The 27,388-nt window shown below is 37.4% G+C and overlaps 1 protein-coding gene across 24 annotated transcripts in view; it reads left to right on the top strand.

Annotated features, from left to right (window-relative positions):
- The window catches only part of LOC110156860 (neurexin-1a), a 319,412-nt gene that overhangs the window by 29,270 nt on the left and 262,754 nt on the right, over nucleotides 1-27,388 (top strand). For 4 of the 24 annotated variants that reach the window (XM_055162526.1, XM_055162532.1, XM_055162524.1 and 1 more), the window contains exon 5: nucleotides 16,183-16,222. The exons of the other annotated variants lie outside the window; for them this stretch is intronic. In XM_055162526.1, coding sequence (XP_055018501.1) covers nucleotides 16,183-16,222 — 40 coding nt within the window. The remainder of the gene's footprint in view (nucleotides 1-16,182; nucleotides 16,223-27,388) is intronic. 24 annotated transcript variants of the gene reach the window in all.

Here is a 27,388-nt window from a genome sequence, read left to right as displayed (position 1 = left end):
AAACCTAAAAATTCAAAGTTTTAAAATGTTGAACCTCTTATGACAACTTAACCAGGCCTGTCATAACCTTCATTGTGCAAGCATAGCTGGCTATTCTCATGTTCAGAAGTCAATACTTTCTAATGTAACCTCCCTGTCCTGCCTTAGCCGCTCTGTGCAGTGCCACAGGGCCATCACCGCCAGCTACAAACAGAGTAATTGTACTTGATGGGTCACAGAGGCACTTTACTGCTGCAGAGATGGGAAAAACACACTTCTACTCTCAGCTAAGAAAAAAGACTGGTAATTGCCCCAAGTGAGATTTGTGCATCTTGACAAGGCAGATTGGCAAGGCTGCTCTAAAGCCACAAAGATTAGTACATTACGACACACTGAAGTCCTATGGGGGATATAAAGTGCATAACAAGGGTTTAAAGTAGACTAGGAAGGGTACAAAGCAGGAAGAAAGTGGCAGCAACAAAAGCTTTTGTCAATTATAGCAAACCAATATTATTGTGTTAACCTATCTGGGTTTGTTAAAGGTTTTTAGACACACAGACAGATCAAAGCAGATTCAAGATTCATTATTTTACACAGTGCAAGAGTAAACTTGATAGAGTACAGTGTACATTTAAGCTTAAAATCATAGGGTCCCTCATGATATGATGGACAATACATGACTCATGATATGATATTATCACAGTACAAGCGATAAATGATATACTGCACATGATACTCTGTAATATGTTGCTGTTTAAGAACCAAATGCATTTTAGAAACAAAGTTAATATGATAAATAATAAATCTATTTTAATCATCAAAACAGAATCTGTCAAGTGTAGTGCATAAACAAGTTTCCTACCCCCAAAAAGTTAAAATTGTAGAGCGGTCTCACAAAAAAAAATTGCAAAAACAACTACCAGAAAAATACTCTTGGCAATACAGCAGCCCACGATAACGATACAGTATCACCAAAGTTATTGACACGATATATACTTTTCTATGCCTTTGGACATACATAGTATTCATCATAACAACATTGAAGTTATAGTACATACATGAGTACTTATTACATTTAGACTAGAACTTGTGGCTTGTAACGTAAACTATTAACACATAACCCCATAAAACAAAGCGACTCTTCATAATATAACATAATACATGAATTCACCAAAATCTAATAAATGATAAAAAATAAATAAATTAAAAATAAAATAAACATTGATTTTTGAAAATTGAAGAGAGAGAGAGACCTGAAACCAAAATGTGAAAAATAGAAGCTGTACTGGCTTTCTGCATTCCAGGATAATTCAAAAACTAGCTTTATTGTTTGCGGAGCTGTGTTTTCATAAATCAAAAGTCCGTGGCGGGCGTTTGATCGACATGTTTTGCTCGGTCGTGTCAGTCTTCCTTTCATCACTAGCATCACTAATCAGATGAACAGCCAAAGTGCCTTCATCCTCACCCCTCGTAAATAATTCTACAACTATTTTCAAAATTACATGTAAATTATTCCCAGGTTACGGCGACGTTTTACCTCCAACAATGCCCCCTCCCTGAGAATATTTATAGCTGGCAATGACACGCATATAATTTCTCCTTAGCCAAAGAAAAGGTGAATCTGGAATAAAAGGCGGATCGATATGACTAGGGCTCGTCTGGCTTCCCAGGTGGACTGCAAGGAGATCTGCCTGTGGATCAATAGGCCCGCTCAATGCCAGCTCCAGACTACTGCAGTGATGAAAAACTCTATTTCTTGGCCCACAGAAGGGAGTGGATGAATCTCACTAGAAATAGATAAAAAGGAGATACCTATACTTCAAATGCACCCTTTGTATGTCTGTCTGTTTAGTTATGTCCACCAGACTAGATCATGCAATGTGCTTGTTGTATTGACCGAGGAAGGCCGTTCAATAGTGCAAATGATGTACTATTCACGGTCTGGAATTGCTTTAGGGTAGCTTGTGTATCAGAATGACATAATTGCAGATATGTTTTTAATATTTGTTTATGGAATGTCTATTCATACTATGCAGCTGATGTTATCAACGTTCCCAGGGGGTGTGAAGCTAAGTGAAATTAGTCATGAGCTGCCTAGCATCGGCCAACAGTTTAGTTAACATTTAGTCACGCTCACCTTTATTGTTGAAAATCCAACTCCTAAACAAGACCATTAATGCTCGTATTGATCACAGGCTCCTGAAAATGTGTTGTTTAAATCCACTTTGTTTGGTTTTCTTAAAACTTTTTTGACTGTGTTTGCCAATGTGTGCATTGTGTCACCATGGTAACTCCTAAACATTCCACCATTAGGGAGACATGTAGAACACACCCAAGGTTATTGCTGCAAAGTATCAGTATGAAATTTCTAATATGGAAGAAATGTTTAGATTATTTATGCAACAAGAGCAAACAGCATATATCTATATACACGCTGGAAAAGCAGTGGCTCAGTGGTTAGAGCATTTGCCCACAAGAAGTTCAGTCCCAGATACTCCACTTGGCCTTTGTGTAAACGTGCTGTCATTGATTGGTGGTGGTTAGAAAGGCCATTGGTGCATATTGGCTGCCACATTTCTAACTCAGGGCAGCTGTGGCTACTGAAGTTGCTTAGATGCTGTGTACAAAGAATGATGATAGTATTGAAGTTAATCGCAAATCACACATAAAAAACTAGGGCTGTAACAATAACCAAAATATCATGATATTGTATCGTCAAAAGTCTCACAATAATACCGTGGGGCATTACAATATATCAAATTACAAGTTCCTGTGGTTAAATGCATTTTTTTATAGTAGGAACAGCTAATAAACATTGTGAACTGCATATCCCATGATTCATTTCAGCACAGATAACATGAAGTTATATGTTTTTTACTTGAATTATTGGGATTATGGTTTGAGATTAATAATTTACACCAAAATCTTGTCAGGGTATTTTAAAAGCAAAAAAGTGTCCAATCTAAAATTATATCAGTCTCATCAAAATATCAAAATAAATATCGTACCGTGAGATGCATATCGTGATAATATCGTACCGAGAGATTTGGACATCGTTACATCCCTATAAATAAGCAAATTAATGAGTAAGTAGCCATGATTACAGCTCACTGTATTACAAAAAAAGAAATTGCACAGAAATTGTACACACAATAAATATTGAGCCCCCCAAAATATTGTTTGATTTAGTAATTCTTGTGACAGGCCTAAATGCATGGACATAGTGAAAACAGGCAGAGTTCTCTAAAACATATTTGGCCAACTTGCTGTGTGTTTACCATTCTTCAGAGACCATCCGAAGCCTAAACGGTGGCTCTCTCCACACACACTGATGCATAGCGAGGAAATGGCACAGCTCCCAGTGGGAAATTGAATAGTCCATTTCCAATGGAGTGTGCCCTGGAAAATCCATGGGGGTCAGTGACAATTTGTCTCGGGAGGTCTGCACCAGAGTCATTATGCCCAGGACCAGCACGTCCCCTGGGCCTGCCACACTTTAACAGAATTCCTGTTTGATGTATATAAAACATTTTCACTTTCCTTGGCTTTTTCCCAGAGTGGAAATGGATATGAAGCCCCCAACGCTCCCATTCAGGAAAAAGCAGATGAATTTGTGGTTACGCAACAGCCTGCACAGTAATCATACAAAGCTACTATCATGGAGTGAATTTTAAGTGAGCCATTTGTCAGAGTGTAAATGTTTTTTTGCTCAACTGCACGGCTCTGGAGGAAAAAACAGACCAATGCCAAATGCTCAATCTTTAATGTTTATCTATTATGGGAGTAATAAAGTAAACTGGACATTTTTGTGTTTGTTGCTCCGCAAATGAAATGATTGTTGTGTTGTGCGTGATTAAAATGCATCAAAGTGAAATAAATTATGCGTTAGGGGAACATAGATAAATCAAAACAAAAAGTTGTATTTTTTCCAAAATGGTTTTGGGTAACGTTAAACCGCTTTTGCTGCTTGATGGTCTGTTCTTCCCAAAAGTGGAGGTGTGTAGCAGATAGTTAGTGGACTCTTTTGAACATTTCCTTAACATAAGACAATGTGCAATTAATTGAATTTTGATCACGATTTGTGTGTCAAATGATCTTCAAATGCATTTAACTGAGTTGCGAAAAGTGAGGACCGGGGCGCGACGACCATAGTTTTGGAAGAATTCCTGCGGTTACAAATAGAGATTGCAGAACAGCTGGATCTTTAGTTTGTTTTAGATACATTTATGTTTTTCTATGCCTTATTCCATGTTCAAAGTATATTTTTTTCATTTTATGTTTTATACATCACGAAACTGCTCTAAGGTACATAGTTGTAGACTATATTAATTTTTGACGTTAAAGGTTGGGGAAATTATCAATAACAAAGTTTATTTATGTATATAATAATAATAATTATTATTTTAATTTTTTTTATTTTTTTAGAGTGAGAGAAATGCTGAATAAATGCATTATGTAACTAAAAATAAATGTTTGAATAATCGTAATGTCAATATTGACCAGAATAATCATGATCATAATTATTTCCATTATCGATCAGCCCTACCTTAACATGAACATTAGGGGACCAGATCTAATTTTTTAAAAGAACCAAATCTTTTTTTTTTTTTTTTTTGTAATTTTAATAAATTTTAACTCTAAACCAACATAAGAATCAGCACAGAGGCAGAGCATTCAACATGAGTGAAAGCTTTGTGCACAAAAAGCATATTTGGAATCATAATAATAGTTTTGAAATTATTATTATTGTAGTGTAACTTTTTATTTAGATTATACATCATTTAAATGGGTAAACACACTCCACTTTCAGTCCATTTTAAACAGATCTGAGCTTTAGTTTGGCTTCTGTCATATAAATAAATACAAAAAGAGCCTTTTGAAAAGCATTTGGAAGTGAATGGATCCAAAAGATTTGAATCCCATAGGGACAGAAAGTGGTCAGAAATTGTTACTTGAGATACATTAAAGGTGCATCGTGTCATTGTTCTGCCTGGAATGTTCCACAGTATGACATTAAACATTACTTCTATTCAATTACAGGTGGTTTTATAGCTCAGAAATACCCAGAAAAACAAGTATATGACTGTAAGTGGGGTCGCCTTTCCACATATTTGACCTGTAGCTTTTTCTGGTTTGGTCTCCATGAAGATAGAAGGGTTCAATATTATACTGTGAAACATTCCAGACAAAGCAATGACATTTGGAGAAAAGCATTAAACAGATTCTCCACAAGAAAAGTTACACAATGCACCTTTAACAAGTAAGTATTTTTTATTTTTGAACACTGTTGCAAAAACAACTATACTGAACCTACAAGTCAAGTCCCTATTTTCCCTAACCCTTACTGAGGAACATCTTGAGATTAATTTCTTGAATGCAGCTGTAACATGCACTTTATATTTTCCTCATACTTGCTCTAAATCACATCTGCTTTTGTAATTAAGAGCCCTGGCGTGGCTTCCTCTGGGATAACAGTGTAAGTACGGCTGCACTTAGCTTGCACTAAGTTGCTAATTTTTAACACACTGCAATTTGATCCTTAGGAGATGAGCAACTTGTGCTAATTTGATTACTCTCAGCTGTCAGTTCACTTTGAAACAATTTAAGATAAAGAGTGTGCGTTGTGAAGGTCACTGTGGTTTTAAAGATTGTATGGGTGCATGCATTGTCAGGGGTGTTGTACAGGGGGGTAAAAGGTTCTGTTTACTCAGGGCCCAGTGCAAAAAGGGGCACCTCACAAAGTCTGTAACATGTACCACTGCCCATCGAGATGATTTGTACCTAGGGCCCAGAATTTGGTGCTTTTGCATATTGCAAAAAATTAATAAAGCATAGCAGTTCTATTACGTTTATTAAAATAACTTAAGCATGAACTTTCATAGTTAAATTCTCAGTCTCAGTGTTGTGAGCTCTCTTACCATCTGTTGTTATAGCTATGTATTCCCTCAATCATCCAGGTAGGTCCCATAGTGGTCCGTGGGCTACTATATGTAGTCTTATGCTTGTTCTGATACAACTCAACTTTCGTGAATAGCTTTAGAATTATGTTTTAGTTTTAGTATCACATTTTTGATACTTTTGACAACTCTACTATTCTATAACACATTGACCAAAAATGGCAAATTCTCAATACAGGTTTGCAATTTCCTTGTTCAGAAGAAATGACCACTGTGCCTCATCTAAGGTCTATAAGGCTGTGGTTTTTCAGGTTTCAACCACACACGACCCCTATAGCAGACAAAAGAGACAAATGTAAAAGCAGGAACATTGCACTTGTAATCAAGTCTATTCTTTTCTATCATGCTCCTTTCTTTCCCATATCATTACTCCATCTCCTTGTATGTTATCCATTCTCCCCTCTCTCATATCCTGTTGTTGCCTTTTGCCTCTCCACTTGTCAGATTGAAATCACCTTTGGATTGGCCTCACGTCTCCATAGTGCAGTAGAGAGAGAGGGAGAGAGAGGAGGGGGGAGAGGGGGGAGGTCCTAGAAAGCCGGAGGTAGATTACATGACCACTTGATCCACGGCCGCTGTATTAGTCAGTAGAAAATGAGAACCCAAGCTTTAAATGCACTCATGCTGCTAAATTATTCAACAATGGCATGTCATCTAAGGTTTTGACAGTGCACTTTTATTATAGTCTTATGGGAAATTAGCCATTGTAATTTCAAGGGAGTAATGCACTAGTCTCTTTACTGTAAGTATATGCATTGATTGACTCCCAGAATGTATTTTATTTGTGTTGGGACTGCGCAGATCAGCTTCTTTTATAAGTTTTGTTTTTACTATGCACTTTCCCAAAGCAGGCATTAATGAGCATGTGACACAGGCTATGTATAGTGCAGTAGTTAACCTATAGAAACCTATATGGTCACATTATGTAATTGGACCATATTCTGGAGGGCTTGCTTTGATGTGTGCATGTGTGATTAGTGGCACACGCACACTGCACAGCTAATTGTTTCAGCATTCTCTTGTTAGAGAAATTGTCTCATATTCGCATATGAGAGTATATAGTCCACATCCCCATCAGACAGCAACTTATATTACAACTTATATTAAATATTGACCTGTCTTTAGGTCCCTATGGCAAACACCTCTGACGATTCATTATTGTTTCAAACATCCCTGAAGCCTTTAAACCCTCAACAATATGAAAAAATACACAGTAACAACGAAAGGTACACAACTGTATAAAACAACATAAAATTACATATTAAAAATATTACTACACCAATTTGTATAATGTCATGGCTGTAATGCTGAGTTAGATGACACATTATTTATTCCCCAGTTCATTTGCTGTGTCCAAGAGTTCTGATGCTTTGGGTCTGCGGTGTGGTAAATGATGCTGTATCACTTCAGTGCAATAATAATAACAATTCAACAATTCACTCCCACATTAACAGAATGGAGAAGAGTCCATAATTGTTTAGGGACACACTGCACTGGTACAAGCATTATATATTACCCATTATATATAATATATATGTAATGTATATTCCAAGTAGCTCCTTACTATCAAATCTACTGCAAACTCATGCCTGAAACATTCAAAAGTGAAATTTCCATGTTTGCCCCAAGGCCTCCAAGGAACAACAAGTCCACAATCATAATGTGAATTTAAGTCCACCAAGTCTGGCATTCATGAGGATCCACCAAATTCATTCTTGAAGATTCCATTTGCAGAATTGTACAAAACATTTTATTTTGTACATTGATATCCCTAATCAAATATCCAGTTGGATTCCAATAGGATAATAGGATAGGATATAGGATAATTCTTAGGACAATTCTTATTTTGAAACTAATCCAGTAGGATTTGATCATATAGGATTATTAACCCTTTTTTAACTACAATGTAACAAAACCTATTTTCACATTATTATTATTTTTTTTAGTTATGTCATTGTAAAGATGAGCAACCTAATCCATGGTCTGTTTAAAGGTCAAAAATCACTGTGTCCATTTTGTAATTTGAATATGCACAAATGACAAAGGATAATATGGAGCATAATCTTGAAGTACGTCGCTAGCATCCTGTCTTCTGATACTAACTCCATTCATATTTATGCCAAAAGTGAAATATGTTTTTTGAGGGTAGTCTCTTCACACTCAGGAAATTAAAAATAGAAGTTTAATACAGAGTTGTCTGTAAAGCGGTGGATGAGGATAGCGCTGTGCTTTTCATATCCTGACTGTTATCTCAGTATTATTGCTAAAAACCTATCCCTGGCTGCTCTCTGGGACTATTCAACATAAAATGAAAATGCCGGTGTGTGGATTTAAACATATGACAGCTAGAATCCAGCTACCAGCTATATGCTTTGCACTATACATCACATGTATGATTTTGCTTGGAACATTTTCACTTTCACTCTTTACAGCCTTAACAAAAGATGAAGAAATAATTTATTCATAATGAACAAATAGTTTGTAAAGAATATTTCAGTCTCATTAAGTTAATTAAACAGTTAGGATTAGGAGTTAGGGTATAAATTAAATCTATACTAATCCTGAATCCTTAATAAACTATTTGCTCGTTATAAATTCTTCAAGTTTTATTAAGGTATGAAAGTGTTTCCCATTCATCATTTTACATTTGAAGCCAATAATAAGAGAAGAAGAAACAACATAATTTTCGTATGATCTTGAATCATGGAATTTATGCAGCCGATATGCTTTGAAAGCCACTGAGACCTTGTAAGCACAGTGGCAGAGTGGTTAGCAGTCATGGCCTACTCAAAGAAGGCCATTCGCACTTCTTTGTAGTCCAGCCCTCGGGAGCCTCAGGAGGTGCATATTCTGAGAAATAGCCACTTAGCCAAGCAAGCACACACTCTTATTTTTTCACTAGCAATTTTACATTTGAAACTGCTGTGTTTTGTTGATGGCCACTTTCTTTACTTCTTAAGAAACTACAATGTGTACTTTTTGTGCTTTGTGTTTTGAGTTTGAAAAAGATAAAATATTTCATTTTGTTAATTGCTATGGAAGGAGCGCTAATATTACATTACTCTGAAACCCATGGATACAGAGCTCAATAATGTGTACTCCTCACAAACTACTGGTCTCCATGAAGATGTTATTTCTTTGCCTGGAATGGTCCTTGGTATAACATTAAATGCAACCATCTAGCATCTATTTATTATGAGTGCTTCTAAAAAAAAATACATCAATTCTTTCTGTGAATAGATGTGACTCTCCACAGATCTGAATTGTAATGTAGTGTAGTGGTGTAACGCTCTTGTCTCTCAACATTTCCACAGAGACAAATAATCCACTAGAAATGTGACGCAGTGCACCTTTAACATTAACACTACCTGGGAGAGATCCATTAGATATTTAACATGGTCATATTTCTGAATTTAAATCACCCACAGCCAATGAGAGCAGAGACTATAAACATGTTGGTAAGACAGATTTCTGTACGTCACAGTTGAACAGAATGAAAAATAGATGACCTTTATCAAACCCACATCTGCATTAGCTCCTTTTTACGTCGAACACAGACTGTCTGCAGATTGTTATCCGTCTAGATCAAATGTCACACAGGCATTTGATGAGATGAGCCGTGATTGTGATTTGGAATGGATGTATGTATGTATGCATCATTTAAAGGTGTTATATTTCACAAAATTTACTCTTGCAAGCCATGTTGTAATGTTGAACTACTACCTGAAACAACTACCTGAAGTTGTGTTTTGTTTCATTCACACATGTTTAAATAATCTTACATTATTAGACTGTGTATATGTCCAGAGGCGGCGCTACCATTAGGCAACAGTAGGTGGCCCAAACCTGGAGGGCCCCCAACCAATTGCCCTCAGTGCCACTAATGGCCGAGGGCAATTTGATTTTCTCTCAATATGACATTAAATGGGAGTAGTTTATTTTTTAAACAAGAAAACACCATCAAAATAGTATTTGATTGTCAAATCTATTTTAATTGTCAACCCCCTTTCACGTTAGAATGGAATAGTCAGGTTGACCCTGATTTGAACATAATCATAGCATAATCAGAATCATATGTAATGGATGTAAACAAAAATGTAATTGTACTAGAAAAAAATAAAACTACTTTCAGCTCTGGTTATCTAGTAGGCTACCTAACTAATATGACAAGTTTCCAATCCACCATAATTCAGATGGAGATGTGCATGTCTCAAGAACAATGGGGAAAAACAGACAATAAATATTAAAAAACCAAACAAACAAACAAAAAAACAACACACACACAATACAACAAAACAGTGCATTATAGTGAGGGCCCCAAACTCAAGGTCGCCTAGAGCCCGCAAATTGCTAACTCCACCACTGGATATCTCAAAACTTCAAAATGCTTGTTCCACGTTGTGTTGTCATGAAGTGGTAGTTTTCATGTTAAAGGTCCTATATTACGTGATTTTCAGATCTTTGTTAGAATTTAGTAATTTTTTTTTTCCTCAGCAAATACATACCTGGAGCTGTGATTTGTTAAGGTGGAGCAGAGTATTTGAGCTTTGGAGATGTAGACAGAATAAAAATGCAGGATTACTTAAAGTGTGCGAATGAAACAACTCCAGGTATGTTTTTGATTGAACCATATTATAACATGAGTTAAAGCTCACCAGAGTCAATTCTGACATCACGTTTTCATCATGTTTTCCGTATGAGAGAAAAACTCATCTTAAATATATAGGGTTTTGTGTTAAAAATGTATGCATGAAATAAAACACAACTCCAGGTATGTTTTTGATCATGATACAACATTAAAACATAGATCAGAAAACAGAATAATATGAGCCCTTTAACAGTGCTGCCGCTTGGAGACAGCCTGTAAAATCTTGGTCTGATGTCGGCGTATGTAAGACCTGGAGATGACTTGCACATCATTAACTGTGAAATATAACAACGCTGCCCAGAGCTGCCTGCTGTTCGGCCCTTGGAGACAATTATAGAGGAGAGAGCTTCCATATAGGCCTACCTCCTTCACATAGATTCATTCTAACACAGTCCTTATACTAGTAAGTGAGCCACTACTCCTGCATCTCCACTCAATACATTTCTATGAAGCTTTGAAGCACCTGGCGCTACACCTAGAGGCAAGTTATTAGAGAAATTATGTTACACCACTCCAAGCACTCACTGAAAATATATCATTATCTAAATATCTCTCAATTCAGATTTGCCTGGTCTCGCGTTTTGAAAAGCCCCCTCTTCTTCTCGCTGTATAACTGCATGGCTTTTTAAGAGGCACTACATGTTCTTGTGGCGACAGCATTGGCAAGGTATCCTCACCGCTCTGGCAGCCTTTTAATATAATCACACGACACTTCAGTGAGTCATTTCATTATGTATTCAGAATGGCAAAGTAATTAGCGTTTACATAGCACAAAAGCAATGCAACCAATCCAATTTTATCAAACAGGATTGTGCAACAGTTGTGTAGGAAATTAGGAATCAATTAATAAACGATTTGATGTTATTTCTTGTCAGATTTTGAAAAATGGTTGCACAGACATTTTAAGTAGAATAAGAGGTTTTAATAGAGAATTTGTCACCTGCTTGTCTTTGTGGAGATGTTATTGCTTTGTCTAGTATGTTCCACAGTAGAGATGAAACCTTGGGAGATAACTATATAGATTACCTTATAGGTCAGATCTGCGGAGAGGCAAAACTATTCAGAGAGATTTATTGCATTTTTGAGCCATAGAAATACCTCTAATGGATAAATGCTAAATAGATGTGTTTAATGTCATACCATGGAAAATTCCAGGCAAAGCAATAATATCTCCATGGGGACAAGAAGGTAGCGGACTGTAAACCAGAAAAGTTGCAAAGTGCCCCTTTAAAACTGTATAATTTGTAAACATATTGTCATTCCCAGCAATTTAATTACCATATTTTTCTGACTATAAGTCGCTCCGGAGTACAGTATAAGTCTCACCAGCCAAAAAATGCGTAATAAAGGAAAAAAAAAAAAAACATATACAAGTCGCACCGGAATATAAGTCACACTTTTGGGGGGAAATTTATTTTATAAAATCAGAGACCAGGAACCAACATTTCATCTTGAAACACAAGTTATAGTAATAACAACAGAATAGAGAACAACAGACTGAATAGGCCTCTAGTAGGACTGGGCGATATGGATCAAAAAATATATCTCGATATATTTTGCTATATCTCGATATACGATATATATCTCGATATATGTTCAAGAAAAAAATAACCCCCTAAAACTGAAAACTGCTAAAACAAATATGCCAAATTCCACAAGGTCTTTTTTTTATAATTGAAGTGTAAGAGGTCGACAGTTCATATAGGAACATTTAAGATTACAAAAAGCCCTAATTACATAAATAATCATTTAACTGTAAAATAAAAGAAATAAAACATATTTCCTTCTTTTCATTCATAAATAAAACAACTCAACACAAGCTCATCTTTGCATTAACTCTGTTTTCCAGACCATAATCATAACCGTGAGCTTTAGCAGAGGAAGCTCAGGATGTTCCTTATTTTAATAGATCCATGTTCTTATCCAGCAGTAAGGAGCTCTGAGGTTTCCCACAATCCACTGCAGATCAAACCCAACGTTTCCAAACACTATTGTACAAGTGACACTGCAGCAGATTATTCATTAAAATATTCTGCATAAATAAACTTTACAATATATAAAGCATAACGACTTTAGAGCCACATCAGACCGTTTGCGATAATTGCACGTGTGTTTACATTTTACAGAAACGAAACTTAAGCGCATGGCTCATTTACATAAACAGCGCACTTCTCCTGCAGCTCGGCTCGTTCAGCTTCTTTCGGGCTAAAGGACGCGACTCGGTGGAATTTGAGAATGTGCTGCTGATGTTCTTGTCTGTAAATGGTGGAAAAGGTTTGTGGTGCTTGAAGCTTTTCACTGGCACCAACTTTCGGCGTTCACGGTGGTAGTGAGGAGTGAAGAAGACACGAGCGAACAAAATCAGGGAGGCAGAGGCGACGAGAGAGAAGGTAAACAAGCGAAGTGGCGAAATCTAAATTGAATATAAGCATTATATCGATATATACGATATGTCAGAATTCATATTGAGTTTAAAAACTATCTCGATATATTTAAAATATCGATATATCGCCCACCCCTAGCCTCTAGTATGTTAACTTTCTTTCTGCTGCTCAATTAACATTTTCAGCTGCATATTTCAGTACTTGCAGTAGGACAGCGGCTTTTTCTGCAGATGACATGCGCAGTAAAGGGTGAAGTGACAGTGGCACAGAAGTAATAGTAATAGCAGATACTGACACACAAGCACTCTCTTGCAGCTGTCAGTGTGAAAATTTTAATATATAAGTTGCACCGGAGTATAAGTTGCAGGACCACACAAACCATGAAAAAAAGTGCGACTTATAGTCCAAAAAATACAGTATTCATGTTTATAAGTGCTTTTTACAACCTTCAGAAGCTACTTGGTTTATGACTGAGAAAAATGCTTTATAATTGGATAGAAACAACACAATGACGAGTTAAAATCATAATGATTTTCATAGTTTTCCAAATTGTGTCTACTTTTGTGCATTTTATAGGCTACCTTTTGGGTTCCTAGCCAAATGTCTGCTGAGTATAAACCTATTGTTTATCATCTCCAACCTTGACACTTACACCAAAATCCGCCCTTTATATACTGTCCCTAACAAGGGATCACAGCTTCACAATGAATCATGTGCATTATCCGCACACTTTGTTGACATTGGTATTTTCCAATCTAGCCACAGCCCGCCCACCACAGCCCCCTAGAGGACAGAGAGATGAGTACAAAGTCTCCTAAGGTGTTTTGGAGACTGCTGACAAGCTGTTCTCCGGCTATTAAATCCATTGCTCACTGTCAAAGCGGCTGGGGCGTTGTAGATTTGAATGAGGAAATGCCGGCACTGCTGCTGCTGCCTCTGCCCTGGGATTTAAATTTACACATTATGGAGCGCATATTGAATTATGAATAGAAATACCTAAATGGACATGGACGCGATGAATGTAGCGCTGTATTTATTGCATTGTATATAGTGTCTTTAAAGTGAACTGATGTTTACAGCTTGTCGGCCCAGGCTCTGAGGACTAGCTTCTAGATTTTACTTTCATCTGTCCAATGCATCTACATTTGTACTTTGTGTGTGTAGATATTTTACCAATTATCTCCAGATTATAATTGATACTACTACTATTATACTATTATAAATGACTCTAGACTGCTCTCTATACTACTGTACTATAAATGACAGTTTTTGTAAGGAATCCTAGTCCAGTAGTTGAAGGACTGACAGGAAGATTTGGTGATTGACTGTTGGATACTTGGTAATACTTAACTTAACTGCACGGGTGTTTGTCCACTGATCCGAAGTTTGGCGGTTTGAATCCCACTCTCGATATAAATGTCATCTGTAGAGTGGTCAGATCCACTGACCCACAGGTTGACAATGCAATTCCAGCTCCCCACAGATATTCCATTCCATCCAGACACTATTGTTGTGTCCTTGGGCAAGATGCTTAACCCATCTTGCCCCCAGTACACATCTGTCAGTGCTATGTAAAAATGTGACCATTTAACTACATGTGTAATATCTTATTAATCTTAATCTTCCCTAATCCCTAATGAACAAATATTAAGAATTATTCACTGCTTATTATTCACTCCCCCAGCTCCTAACCCCTTAATTGCTAAGCCTGAATCATAAAGTGGTGCTGAATATGTGAATATTTTTGGGATGGAGAAGACTCTTCAAAACCCCCAATTGTTAGGTCCAGAATGAGAGGGGGGAGTCAAATACATGCATACTTTATTTATGACAAGTTTTACCAATAGGCCCTTTAATTAAAATGCATTCATTGTGCATTTCACATTATCACGTAGATTGCAGAGAGCCTGACACACTCTGGCTGCTACAGTAAATACTTTGTAGTTTTGCTTCAAAGTGTGATTCACTTAAAGAGACCTTTGGAAGTACATTTTCAAAGCTGCCGACTGGGGATAGAAGTCATAAATGTTTTTAAAATAAGAGTCAAAGGGAGGCAGGTTTAGAGCTAGCCCTGATCTACATAAATGGTTCCATTCATTAAAGTATACTGCTGGGCCACTATAACAGAAAATAGTATCTCAGAAAATATTTGGCTTTTTCGGGAATATCTTTGTCTTTTCACTAAAATAAGCCTAACAACTATGTGTAATTCAATAGAATGAAACATGATATAAGGACTAACCATAGAGTAACTACTTTATAAGAATGGGAATTCTTATAAGGCATAAAACAAGGACTAGAATGGGATTTAGAGCAAATCCAATTGAGACTAGGAGACTAGGAGGAGTAGGACAAAGACTAAACCAGATTGCAAATAGCACTATGGGATAATAAGTGGATAATAATCAATATTTTGAAAAAATAAAAACAAATTAACGGGAAATCCTATATTATTCTTATGTTAATCATAATTCAGATCAGACTGGCTTTATGACACCAGACTTATTGGGTTTACTTTTTACAATTTTATTGTGATGTGAATAATTATGATTATTGATTTATCCAATAATCTTGACAACCATGGTGGATAAATAATTTTAATAAAATGGCGACTATATAAATGTGCAAAGACTTCTGGGTAATAGAAGTAGCTGGCATTCTCTCAATCCTATTTGTACCACAGAGCCTAAAATAAAATAGCATTAGGAGGTATAGTCTTTCAAAGCTAGTCTCTAGACTGTAAAAGGATATAAATGTTGTGCTGGTCATATTCTGATAGGCATAATAGTGTGTTTAACACATGGCCTCTGTTATCCTGCTTGTCTTCTTTTAAAGTCATGATGAAACACCATTAGAAACCATTTGCTTTGCCCTGTGCATCGTGTGAATCCTATTACCATCTAACAGCACATAATTCCCTCTGAGATTGATAAGAGCCTGCGCTTTCCCTGCTATCAAAATGTTTGTTATGAACTTTATCTCCACTCTTATTTGAGAAACAAATGGCCCTGTCATCAAGAACACACCATCTATAATTCTTTGTCCTTTTTTTCCATAAACAGTTTTTGCGCCAATGCCGGCCTTGGTGCCAGGAGATAAATAAGGGGAATTAATTTGTGTCAAGATGACAGCGACGCACTGGTCCTCTGGCAGGAAAAACAGAGCGTGCGCTGTTATTAATGACTAGACGTGTGTACTGCAAGGACCACAGTAGCTCAGAAGGAGGTCAGGGGAGAGAGGGAGAGCCAGGGGACGTGAGGGGGAGGAGAGGTATGTGGAGATGGGACAGGGTGTGGATGGGGGGTAGAAGAAAGAGAATATTCAGTAAAGTGGCAGATGAGACACCAGCCTTTACTTGTCCTACTTCTGAATGTAGGGCTGTATCCTCGGTGTGGTGTTCTAATATAAATAAAAGCCTCCTAACAGCAAGTAGGGGGTGAGCTGTGTGTTTTACTGCGTCAAGTGAGACAGAGGAATGGCCACCTAGTGATAGATTTAAACCACTATTCTGCTCCATTAGAGATGGAGGAGAGGAGAGAAATGCACCACCCACCTGGAGAGAGTCTGTAAGACTTCTATAGAAATGAAAGCAACTGGAATTTTAGAACAGAATAGAGTGCTTATAGAGTGATATTATTTTTTTTAGTTATTCATGATTAGAGAGTTTTTATATTGTTATTAGGGATGCACCAATCCTGTACTGATATCGAATATCAGCGCCAAAAATGATCGAGTTCCAAATATCGGTTCAGACGATATCCTGTTGGACATATAAATAGATGTAATATTATTATTTAGAGACTGTAGTCAACCCAGAAAGTCTCATAATGTTTGAGTTTTTATTTATAGAAATTTGTTCTGGCATTACTTCAGAGATAAATAACTGCTCCATAATCAGTTTTGGATCAGTTTTGTCTTATTTTTTTTTGTTTTAAAGAAACAAACTGTGCTTTCAGTTTCTGCACTTGTATTGATATTGGGTATAGGCAGATTCTTAAGGCCATAGTAAGGAAATTTATATCATAACTGAAAAAGTTGGATTGGTGCATCCCCTCTTTAAATATTATGTTGTCATTTTTGTCATTTTAAAGTTCACTAAAATGTTAACACGGTTATAAAAAGTCAAATCAGAATAGTGTCAGTGCTGGGTCAGCTGATGTAAGTGGATGCTGCTCAGCTCATTTTAGCAAACATATACAGTATATAGTTTGGCCATAGTGAAATGGAGCAGAGCATAAAATATGTTGGCTGCTTCTCCCAATGTGCACTCAAGATGACATTGTCGGACCATGCTTGGTATAAACAATAATGATGCAATTGCACTTTTTACTTTACAGAAAGAGCACATCTGGCTGTGCAAAAGTTCAGCAAAAGTTTGAGATAATGCCAAACGCAGCCTCACATTTGTAGAATTACTTTCATTGATTTTCACTTAGTAGGAAATAGGAAGTATATTTAAAAAATGTAGAGAAAAATATATCTGGTACTTCGGCTAAACCTATTTCCAGACAGTTGTTACAGCTAAACAGATGCTCTGTAAAGGAAACAAAAGTTCGATAGACCCTTTAAATTCCTATGTCATCAGAATGTTCAAAATTCTGCAATGAAGGCAAATGGAGGCAAAGTGAAGCCAAGATGATATATTTTCAATGATTAACTGGTAAACAGCTCTATGTATATGCAACATTATAACCAAAAGACAATTTTGAGTTTCCATGTTACACATATTAGTACACACGTACGTACATACATACATACATACATACATACATACATACATACATACATACATACATACATACACACATACACACATACATACATACATACATACATACATACACACATACACACATACACACATACACACACATACACACATACATACATACATACATACATACATACATACATACATACATACATACATACATACATACATACACACATACATACATACACACATACACACATACATACATACATACATACATACATACATACACACATACATACATACATACATACATACATACATACATACATACATACATACATACATACATACATACATACATACATACACATACATACATACATACATACATACATACATACATACATACATACATACATACATACATACATACACACATACATACATACATACATACATACATACATACATTTAGTTAATTTGTTTCTCTGTTAATCAGGATGGAGAAATACAACTTTCTATATCTAAATGCTTAGTGTTTATCATAATCTCTTTTTAAATGAACAAATACACTGTTGTAAATGTCTCTCTCTCTCTCTCTCTCTCTCTCTCTCCTGTATCAGAGAGGTTTTCATTTGACTTGATTTTTCATATTTTTTTATATTTTGTGATTAATCCTAGTTTTCCCATTGAAATCAGATTATGTTCCATTTCACTTTTGCCTCCATTCCAGAAGTTAGAATGCTTTTGTTCACACATTTTGAAAGGGTCTGTACGTGTGGATAAGCGAACTAATTGATCTTGGCAGTAAAAGATAAGTTGTAATAAAAGGTCAAGCATGTACTTAAGGTGTACTGCTCAAGTGGTTGTCTGTTTGATGATCTTCAGACTTCACACCCACATGGAGTGAACCTCTCAGAAGCAGCTGACCTGCAATATACAGGACATATATAAAGCAAATGGAAGCTTCTTTATGTGTATATCAGGGCTTGTGTACTACAAGACTTACTCACTTAAATTTCCTTAAAGGGGCCATATTATTGACTATCTGTTTTATGTTGTTTCCTCATAAAAACATACATGGAGTTGAGAGTGTTTTGTTTCATCCACGTTTAACACACAAATTCTGCATATTTAGGCTGAGTTCTCAAACAGAAAGCACTCTGCTTGTGATGTCATGTTCCTGCCAATACAGGAAGAGCTCCACAATGTTTTTAAACTCCATACACATTCACTAGAATCATTTGGATAATTTCAGCCCTAGGATTGACCATTTCTACTGCACAGATAACTTGAAAACTGTCACTCCATGACATCACAAGGTGGAACAGAGCATTTTGAACTATGGGGATGTGAACAGAGCAATAAAAGGTTACTCAAACACGTGTGAATGAAACAAAACACAATTCCCGGTATGTTTTTAATGGGGTTACAAGATTTTAACATGGCTTAAAGCTTGCAAGGATTAATTTTCTGTAATTATAGGACCTTTTAAAATAACTTTCTGGAGGTGGTACATTGTCTGAATTATTTCATGAAAGTAGAAAGTTAAAAACTTTAATTTGTATGGATAGATAGATATATTTTATGCCATACTGTTAAAAATCAGAGCCAAAAAACAACAGAAATATAGTAATTTAGTCTATTTTTAACTTTAAAAAAATGCATAGAGTGACTTTAAATAAATAGGATGTAGCTGAAATATATCAGTTTTAAGTTCAGATATGCTAAAGTTGACGTTTTTGTACTGGGAGAGAGAAAATCCATTTACATATTCTTATTTTTTATGTTATGGATAAATAGAAGTGGGATGGCTATAGACAAAACATTTACTGAAAGAGAAAGTTATGGGTTTATTTAGTTTGGTCAGAACAAAAACTGCAGTGCAAACGGCTTCCATCCATCACTGAAATAAACACAATATACTCTCCATCAATATTATACTTCCTGGTAATATAAGAACAGTAAATCACATTGTTTATCTCACACCTGAACAGAAAACATGTGACACACGCCATAATTGTAGTTCTTTGATCATCATTTATACATATTTGTTTCTGAACAGGAAAATCATTTCATTAGCGAATCTTCAGGAGACAAACTGCTGCTGTTTACGTGCGTGAGGCAGCTCGTCAGGAGGAGAAGTCATTTACATAGCCGAGATTGCAGGGGTCTTGACAAACATGTGATTATTTCTCAGTAATTAGCTTGCTGGCATCCCTGTGGTAAAAACAAGGGTGGTAATTATGAGGAGGAGGTCTTGGGACATTGTGTGTGTACGTGTGGTTGAGAGACACAACTCACCGGGGGATAAGACAGAGAAGCAGGGACACAGGGAGGACAACAAGCATGTGCTGAAAGACAAAACACAGGCCCACTAATCACGTATGCAAAAGTGGATGTACATGAGACAAGAGACACTGAGGTGGAATTCAGAGACAGGGTCTGCTGTAAGTCCGGCAATAAAAGAGTAAAGTGTGCGAGATAGCCTATCACAAGTCAAATGATCAAAGATAATTGTAGTTTAGATAATTGTATGGAGAGTTGCTTTAGTAATTTAACAATATGAACAATTGAATAATATAATGAAGAAATACCAACCCTGAAATACTTCTAACTTACTTAAAGTCTACAGATAATAGAATGATTCAGTGATACTATTGACCTTTGTGGTTGTTATTTCAAGTACAAACCTATGATTAGATAATAGCAGATTTTAAGGGTAAGGTTCAGCTGACTTGAACTGCTTCTATTTTCCATAAAGACTATATAGCTGCCAGCTCCCGTATCATTTAGTGCAGATGCAGTTGACTCTTCGATGTCAGAGGGTTAGGGGTCAGGGGTCACACAGGGGTCATTTGAAGATCCATCACATGTTTGACTAATGCCGCTCGGACCACTGGGCTGCTCCTGGACCGCCGGCTCCCGCTGCTGGAGTTGCTAGGCAACAGCTGTAATTAGCCATGGATGTAGCGCCTGGAGTCAGATCTGTCTCCTCTCTGGGTCAGGCCACAGCAGGATGAGGGCCACACCCACTCACTCCTCTCCTCCAGCGACTTCACATGATTGCACCGGGCACATATGAGACAAATAAGCACTCTAACACTTCCCCTAATGACAGTAAAACTAATTAGCTCGGACATGCTAATCAAAAAGTTAGTAGCCACTAGGATTTCAACATCATAATTGCTCTCTGGATGAATATGTTGTGCATAAATAAACATACTGCAGGCTTAGCCAGCTACTTTCCAATGAGTGTTTATCAGTCAGCAACTGCATGCATTTTCTACCATAAAACCCCAATACACCTTCACCTATTAGAGGCTATAATTGGTTATGTAATCCAACATTTATCTTGAGCCAGTATTTGTGGTTAATTTACCAAGTGAATTGTTCATTTAGGACAAGCCAGGCTGTAATGTTGAACTATAACATGTCGATGTATGATTAACCATAAAAAGAAACAAATAGGACTGTAAAGAAACTAAATGTTGACTTTTTTGCATCATATTTGGCTACACAGTGACCCACGCAGCTTTCCCTGAGGACGCAGATCATAGTTTACATAAAGACAAATTGCCATGGCCATACTGTGGTAGAATAGCTATTACAGATGGAGGAAATGTGTATCATTTTGTTCTCTGGAGACACAGTCGCATAAATAAATCATGGCAGACTGACAGAATATGCACAGTGTGTAGAAACAAAGTCACTTCATTTCAATTGGACGTGTGAAATGCAAACAAGTAGCATTCTGTGAGGGGTCTGCTGTGCACAACTGTAGTGTGAACACTGATAAAGCCTGACACACTTCATGTTATGTATGGTGCTTTAAACAGCACTGTCAAATTCAAGGCATAAACCCAATGGGCGAAGAAATGGTTTCTCTTGCCATGTCTGTGCCAGTACAGTATCATGACGAAATCCTCTTTTCATGTAAATACATCCAGAGAATGTGAAGCAGAAAATGATATATATCATATTTACAACACTCTGTGACCTTGATACTTCCCTGTAGGATTAGTGAGAGGCGCCTGTGAAAACAGCAGTGCTATGAAAGTTACTTTAGTCAGCCTGCTCACGTTATGTAAATGTGCAAGAGTGACCGAAATGTTGGTATCTCCATGGTGACCCTGTAGCCCGGTGTTAGCGAGCAGCATGCTAACACCACAGGAGCCACTGGGAGCTCGACCAACTTAAAGTGAAGGTTACACTGACAGAACAGAGGTGGAGGCAATTTACAGCTACTGTAGTCTGCAGGCACTTTGAGTGGGTGAACTATGGAAGAACTCTGCCTAACTATACTGTTAGTATATCTCAATATGATTCAGAATAGACTAGTAGATAAAAGTGCCATGCCAAAAGACACAACCCCCCCCCAAATTTCTCATCTGGCTCTTTTCACTGAGTTCACAAACGCTTGAGAATTCATCTTGTTCAGTCCCAGATGAAGCGTTTGCATGTGATTCACCAGTAGTGCAGCCAATCACAGGGCAGCACTGTGCTTTGTGTGGACGCCATTGCTGAACGAACCAAAACAGACAGATGTACTACTATACCTGTGGTTGCCTCTCCACAGTTCCTAAAGGCAGCTTTGCCTGATGTCAACTGCCTGGCATCACCTGCATGTCATGAGGACATTGTTTTTGCCATACTGTGGAAGATTTTAAGTAAAGCAAGAACAAATCAGTGGAGACCAGCAAGTGATGGACCGTCCACCAAAAAGTTACATAGTGTGTATTACTGGCAGTTGAATCGAGGAGCATAATGTAGACAAAGTAAAAGGTAATTTTGACATTAATAATAATCATTTCACTTCTTCCATAAAAAAAAAAAAAAACTGAACAATTACAGAATAATTTAGGGGAATTTGCACCTGCTTTGTGTTGAGCTACTAAATACTGAAAGAACTTTCACCAAATAAACCTTAAGTGTCATCATTATTCAATTGCAACAAGCCCAATGTCTCTGCCTTATACTTTACAGAAGAGGCTTAAGCGACAGCTCAACACTGACACATAATTTGGCCCTTGCAGCTTGCCGTACGCACAATAGCATACTCCTGAATGGTCTTAGCTGCTGGACACATTTGATGAGTTTTGTCATTACCACAAGGATATACTTTGGGCACAAACCTTGCATTAATCTCTATAATCCTTTCACCATGGAACTCCCGGCTCTCCCCTCTCAACCTACATAGTTGTAATTGTTCCATGAGCTTCAAAATATAGTCTCTAATACAGGATTTTATTACACTTCTTGCTTTGCTGCTGCTAAAAATGGTTAATGGCGAGAAGCACATAGCCATTTTCACTTTGATGTGCCTCTAAATCTTTTTGAGAACTGCTTTTGTGAATATCATTGTTCAATCGCCTTGAACCATAGTTATACCACCATATCAAGCCGTCATTTACTGTGGAAACCTTACAAGGAAAAAAAAAACTTAATTACAAGGCAGGAGCTAAAAGATGATTTGCAGTGGTCATCCTGAAAGAGCAAAAAACAGTATTGATTTCTGAGGATATCTAAGGAAGAATGATTTTTCACCATAGCTTTTTATATAAACCCGCTGAAACACCAATACTTTAACCCAGTACCAAAAAAAAAAAAGTATACCTACTGCTGGTACCAGGTAGTATTTATCAAAACCACTCAGCTGAGAATAGAAAACCAATGGAGTGTGTTTCCCTGTGTTTTGCTGTGTGTGGATAACAAGTGGATGACATTGGCTTGTTTGGTGATAATTCATGAACTTTGACCCTTACTGGTGACCCATACACCCAGACGGAGTATCAGGGGTCAGTGCTTAGTCCATAAATCCACAGACGCAGTCTCAGCAGCGGAGAGAGGCGTAATAAAACAGACACGCACCATAAAGTGGCCCAGTGGACTAAAAATACTCCTCCTCTCCGTAGTCAAACTGTCCCCTGCCCAAACTCACACATTAATATGCAGTGAGAAGTCAGTGCTTTGTTAGACACTCCCAGCTGCAACGGGTTCTGTTATTTTTGGTTTTGAGAGCAAATGACTCATTTTGTAAGGCTCTAAGAAAGAAGAAAAAGTATTACACAGTTCTAACAGTTAACTGAATTGCAGTTGCTACTAATACTAACGCATAAATATATTATGCTATCACTACCACCTCTTCTCCATCATTATAACAACTCCAAAGCCTTATTTCTAGTCTTTAAATCAGGGCTATTAATACTTGTCTGGCTGTTTTGTCTGTCAAAGTATTCACTCATATTAAATGCGTGTCATACAAAAGCATCTCTGTTCTTCTCTATCTGGGATTTCGACATCTAATTCTATGGGAGATTCACTGTTTTGTAATAATATCCAAACTGATCCACAAATGTGAACCATATCATTTTTTGTTAGAGACTGGCTCCACAAATTAGCCATATTAATCTTCTGAATTAAAATCCTTTCAACTGAAAACAACCACGTCTTTTGTGTTTAATAATGGCACCACTTTCCAAAGCTGTTATGAAGAAAAAAAAAATCACTTTTGTTAATTTTTAATGACAGAGAAATGTTGAACGTGGGCAGTTTTTGTTTCATGTTGATAGGCCCAGTAATTGCAGAGATATCAACCAGTAACCAGGTCAACAAAGCTGCAATTAGACAGTTAAATGGACAGTCTGGAATTTTCAACATAGGACCTCCTTTCCTAGTTAGCCAGAGTGTTGGAGACGTGTGTAGACACTTTTAAAAAAAAAAAAAAAATTCCATCCAGTCCTTGTATTTGTAGAGGTCACTGGTGCTAGGCTAGCACATGTCAATGGCCATAGTTAGTCTGCCACTAAAAACTGTCTTACCCACTCCACAAAATACCTGAATCAAATCTGTTATCACGCCAGACTGTCTATGTAAATGTCTATGTCAATAGAATAATTTTAGAAGTAAAACCAAGCTTGCATTTGAAGGATTTATGTCCCTGATAGAAAGCTTGGCAGCGGCGGACTGATATCATCTAGCACCTACCTTACGTGCTGTCTCTGAGAAAATAGTCCCTCAACATGCAACAATTCATGCGATGCAAGGTTAGTTTTATTACATTTGTTTTTAGTGGCAGGATTACTATGGCAATTGACATGCGCTAGCTTAGCACTAGTGACCTCTGCAAATACAAGGACTGGATGGAATATTTTAAAAAAGTGTCTCCACACGTCTCCAACACTCTGGCTAACTAGGAAATGAGGTCCTATATTCAAAATTCCTGACTGTCCCTTTAAACAGCTATTTATTAACATAGAATTCTAACCCCTAACCCTGTTCCTCATCTCAAATGTTAAAGGTCCATTGTGTAACTTTTCTGTTGGAGGGTCCGTCAAATGCTTTTTTTCATGGACATGTTATTGCTTTGTCTGAAATGTTTCACAGTATGGCATTAAACCTTTCATGTAACCTTCATGTAAACCAAAACAGGCCAAGTTACAGGTCAGATCTGTGGAGAGGCAACCCCGCTTACACTCAGAATGCCATTTTTTCTGGGCATTTTTGAGCAATAAACCACCTGTAATTGAATAAATGTAATATAGTTGTGTTTAATGTCATATTGTGGAATATTCGAAGCAGAACAATGACATATCCATAGACACAAGAAGGTGACACACCCCCACCTGTAAAGTTACACAGTGCACCTTTAAACTTTATGATTCTAGAATATTGTAATGTCATATGAAGGCAAATGATAGAGGTAAATTACTCCAGTGTGTATCTGGCCCACACAATTTAAATGTCCGGGAGTGCTTCTCTCTGACATGATCACTGTGACCCACATCTCCGACTGCAGCTGCATTTCACTGGGGAGTTTTGACATTTCCCGTTGTGCTCTTTTTAGTTCATTTTCCTCCAAAGCCCGAGCCCTGACACATCTGCCTCCTTATTTTAGAGCTGAGCGTCTCTCCTCCGCTCCTCGCTGTTTCAAAGGCCCAGCTCCAGACAGCACGGCTCCACTGACGTACCCCTGAATATGCCACAGCGGTGACAATGAGCCCTCCGTGTGCAGTGGATTTACGAGGGGCAGGTCTTAATAAAAAGTGACCCTGAAAGCTTTTGGTGCTATTAGCCAACATGTCCGTGCAATTTATGGCTCTGACGATATCTACCCAAGCCTTCAATGCAGCTTTTCATTTTAATGTACATAACGTCAATTCACTCTGACCAATTGGCCTTTAAAAATGAGTGGGTCAGGAAAAGCTCCAATTAATTATTGTCACAAATGTCATGATTCAGTCAGGCTTTCAATCAATTTTTAAGCTAATCATAGCACAATGTTGACAACCACTATATATAGTTTGTATCAAGTAATAATCCAAGCAGCTGTGAATTTGTTATCAGAACTACAATGAATATATACAAAATTATGATGAGAAAAAAAAACAACAGTGTTCATCCTCTGAGCGAAAGGTTGGAAGTTCAAATCCCACTCCTGGCATAAATGTTGTTAGAGCGATATGATTCACTTGCTCACAGGTTTGCGGATCAATTCCAAATCCCACAAGTGAATACTCACTGTTGTATCCTTGGGCAAGGCACCTTAAACTCCTCACCCCTTGTGTCTGCATGCAGTGGTGTATGCATGGGTAAGTGGTTCCTTGATGTGCAGAAAGTGGAGAAATGCTAAGTAAAATATGTAATTAAAATAACTAAAATGCTATGTGTATCAGTCACGAGTGAAGTATGATTTTAGATGCTGTTTTCATACCTCATTTGTGTGCGTTGTTGTTGTCACATTTATACTGCAGCCCTCCTCCCTAATCCCCCTTTGATTAGCCGCTAACAACATTCATCACAGTGGAGGAAAACATTGTTTCATCCTTGTAACTTAAACGATGCAGCCGTATTCTCGGAGCGTCCTCATTGCCTACGCTGTTTGTTTCCTGTGGTCCCTCTTGTCCCTCACCAGCCACCATACCCCTCCTTCCCTCTCCCTAGTGGCCCCCCTACGGTAACACAGCCACCAGGGGGCATCCCCATATTGGGACTATCCCAGGAGAGGGGGTGGCTAATGAGCTACGTGTACTTTCCACTGTGAAGTTAGCTTTTTACCTTGAGATAAAACTTACAAAACACGCCTGAGGTCTACAGTGAATAAAGAGTCATCTTTACATGCTGCTGTAATTATAACATTTGTTAACATCATCAAGCAATCTCCCCGAGCTATGCAAATCAAACCTATGTTAATTATGCCAAGGCTGGATTCTAGCTATTTTGTAAAATGTAAATGAAGACCGGTTTGGAGTTGGAAAGAGTTGAACTTAATCAAATTAGCGGAAATGGGAGTGGAACTCAAAAACTGCAATGAAGCACGATTACTGTTACTTCAAAATATGACGCAGTGTAAAGTAAGAGGGCGTAGATACTAGTGCAGTCTGTGGGGCAGCAGCAGCAGCAGCTCAGGAGCTATAGGGCCTTCACCCACTCTAGGCTCTGCTACTGGCTTTGAATTCTGACTCTGTCCTTGGGAGAGACTTTACCCATTTGTGTTAAATAGGTTATAAGTTATTATGCTTGTGTGACTAGTGGTAGTTTGAGAAATGATATGTGCTCAGTTTTGGACTTATGTTACCATGAGTTTGCTCCTATACTTACCACCTCAGAGTGACCATAACAGTACAGTGGTAATGATCTCTCTACATCTACCTCTTTTCAAAATCAAAAAGAAGAGATGTTTTTTTTTTTTTTTTTTCCAAAA

Source organism: Boleophthalmus pectinirostris, unplaced genomic scaffold (genome assembly GCF_026225935.1).
Source record: "Boleophthalmus pectinirostris isolate CB_2022bp ecotype Guang Dong unplaced genomic scaffold, ASM2622593v1 HiC_scaffold_5, whole genome shotgun sequence".
In the NCBI taxonomy this organism is placed as follows: Eukaryota; Metazoa; Chordata; class Actinopteri; order Gobiiformes; family Gobiidae; genus Boleophthalmus; species Boleophthalmus pectinirostris.
The sequence above is the reverse complement of the archived record's forward strand: the minus strand, read 5'-3'. Positions and strand labels throughout refer to the sequence as shown.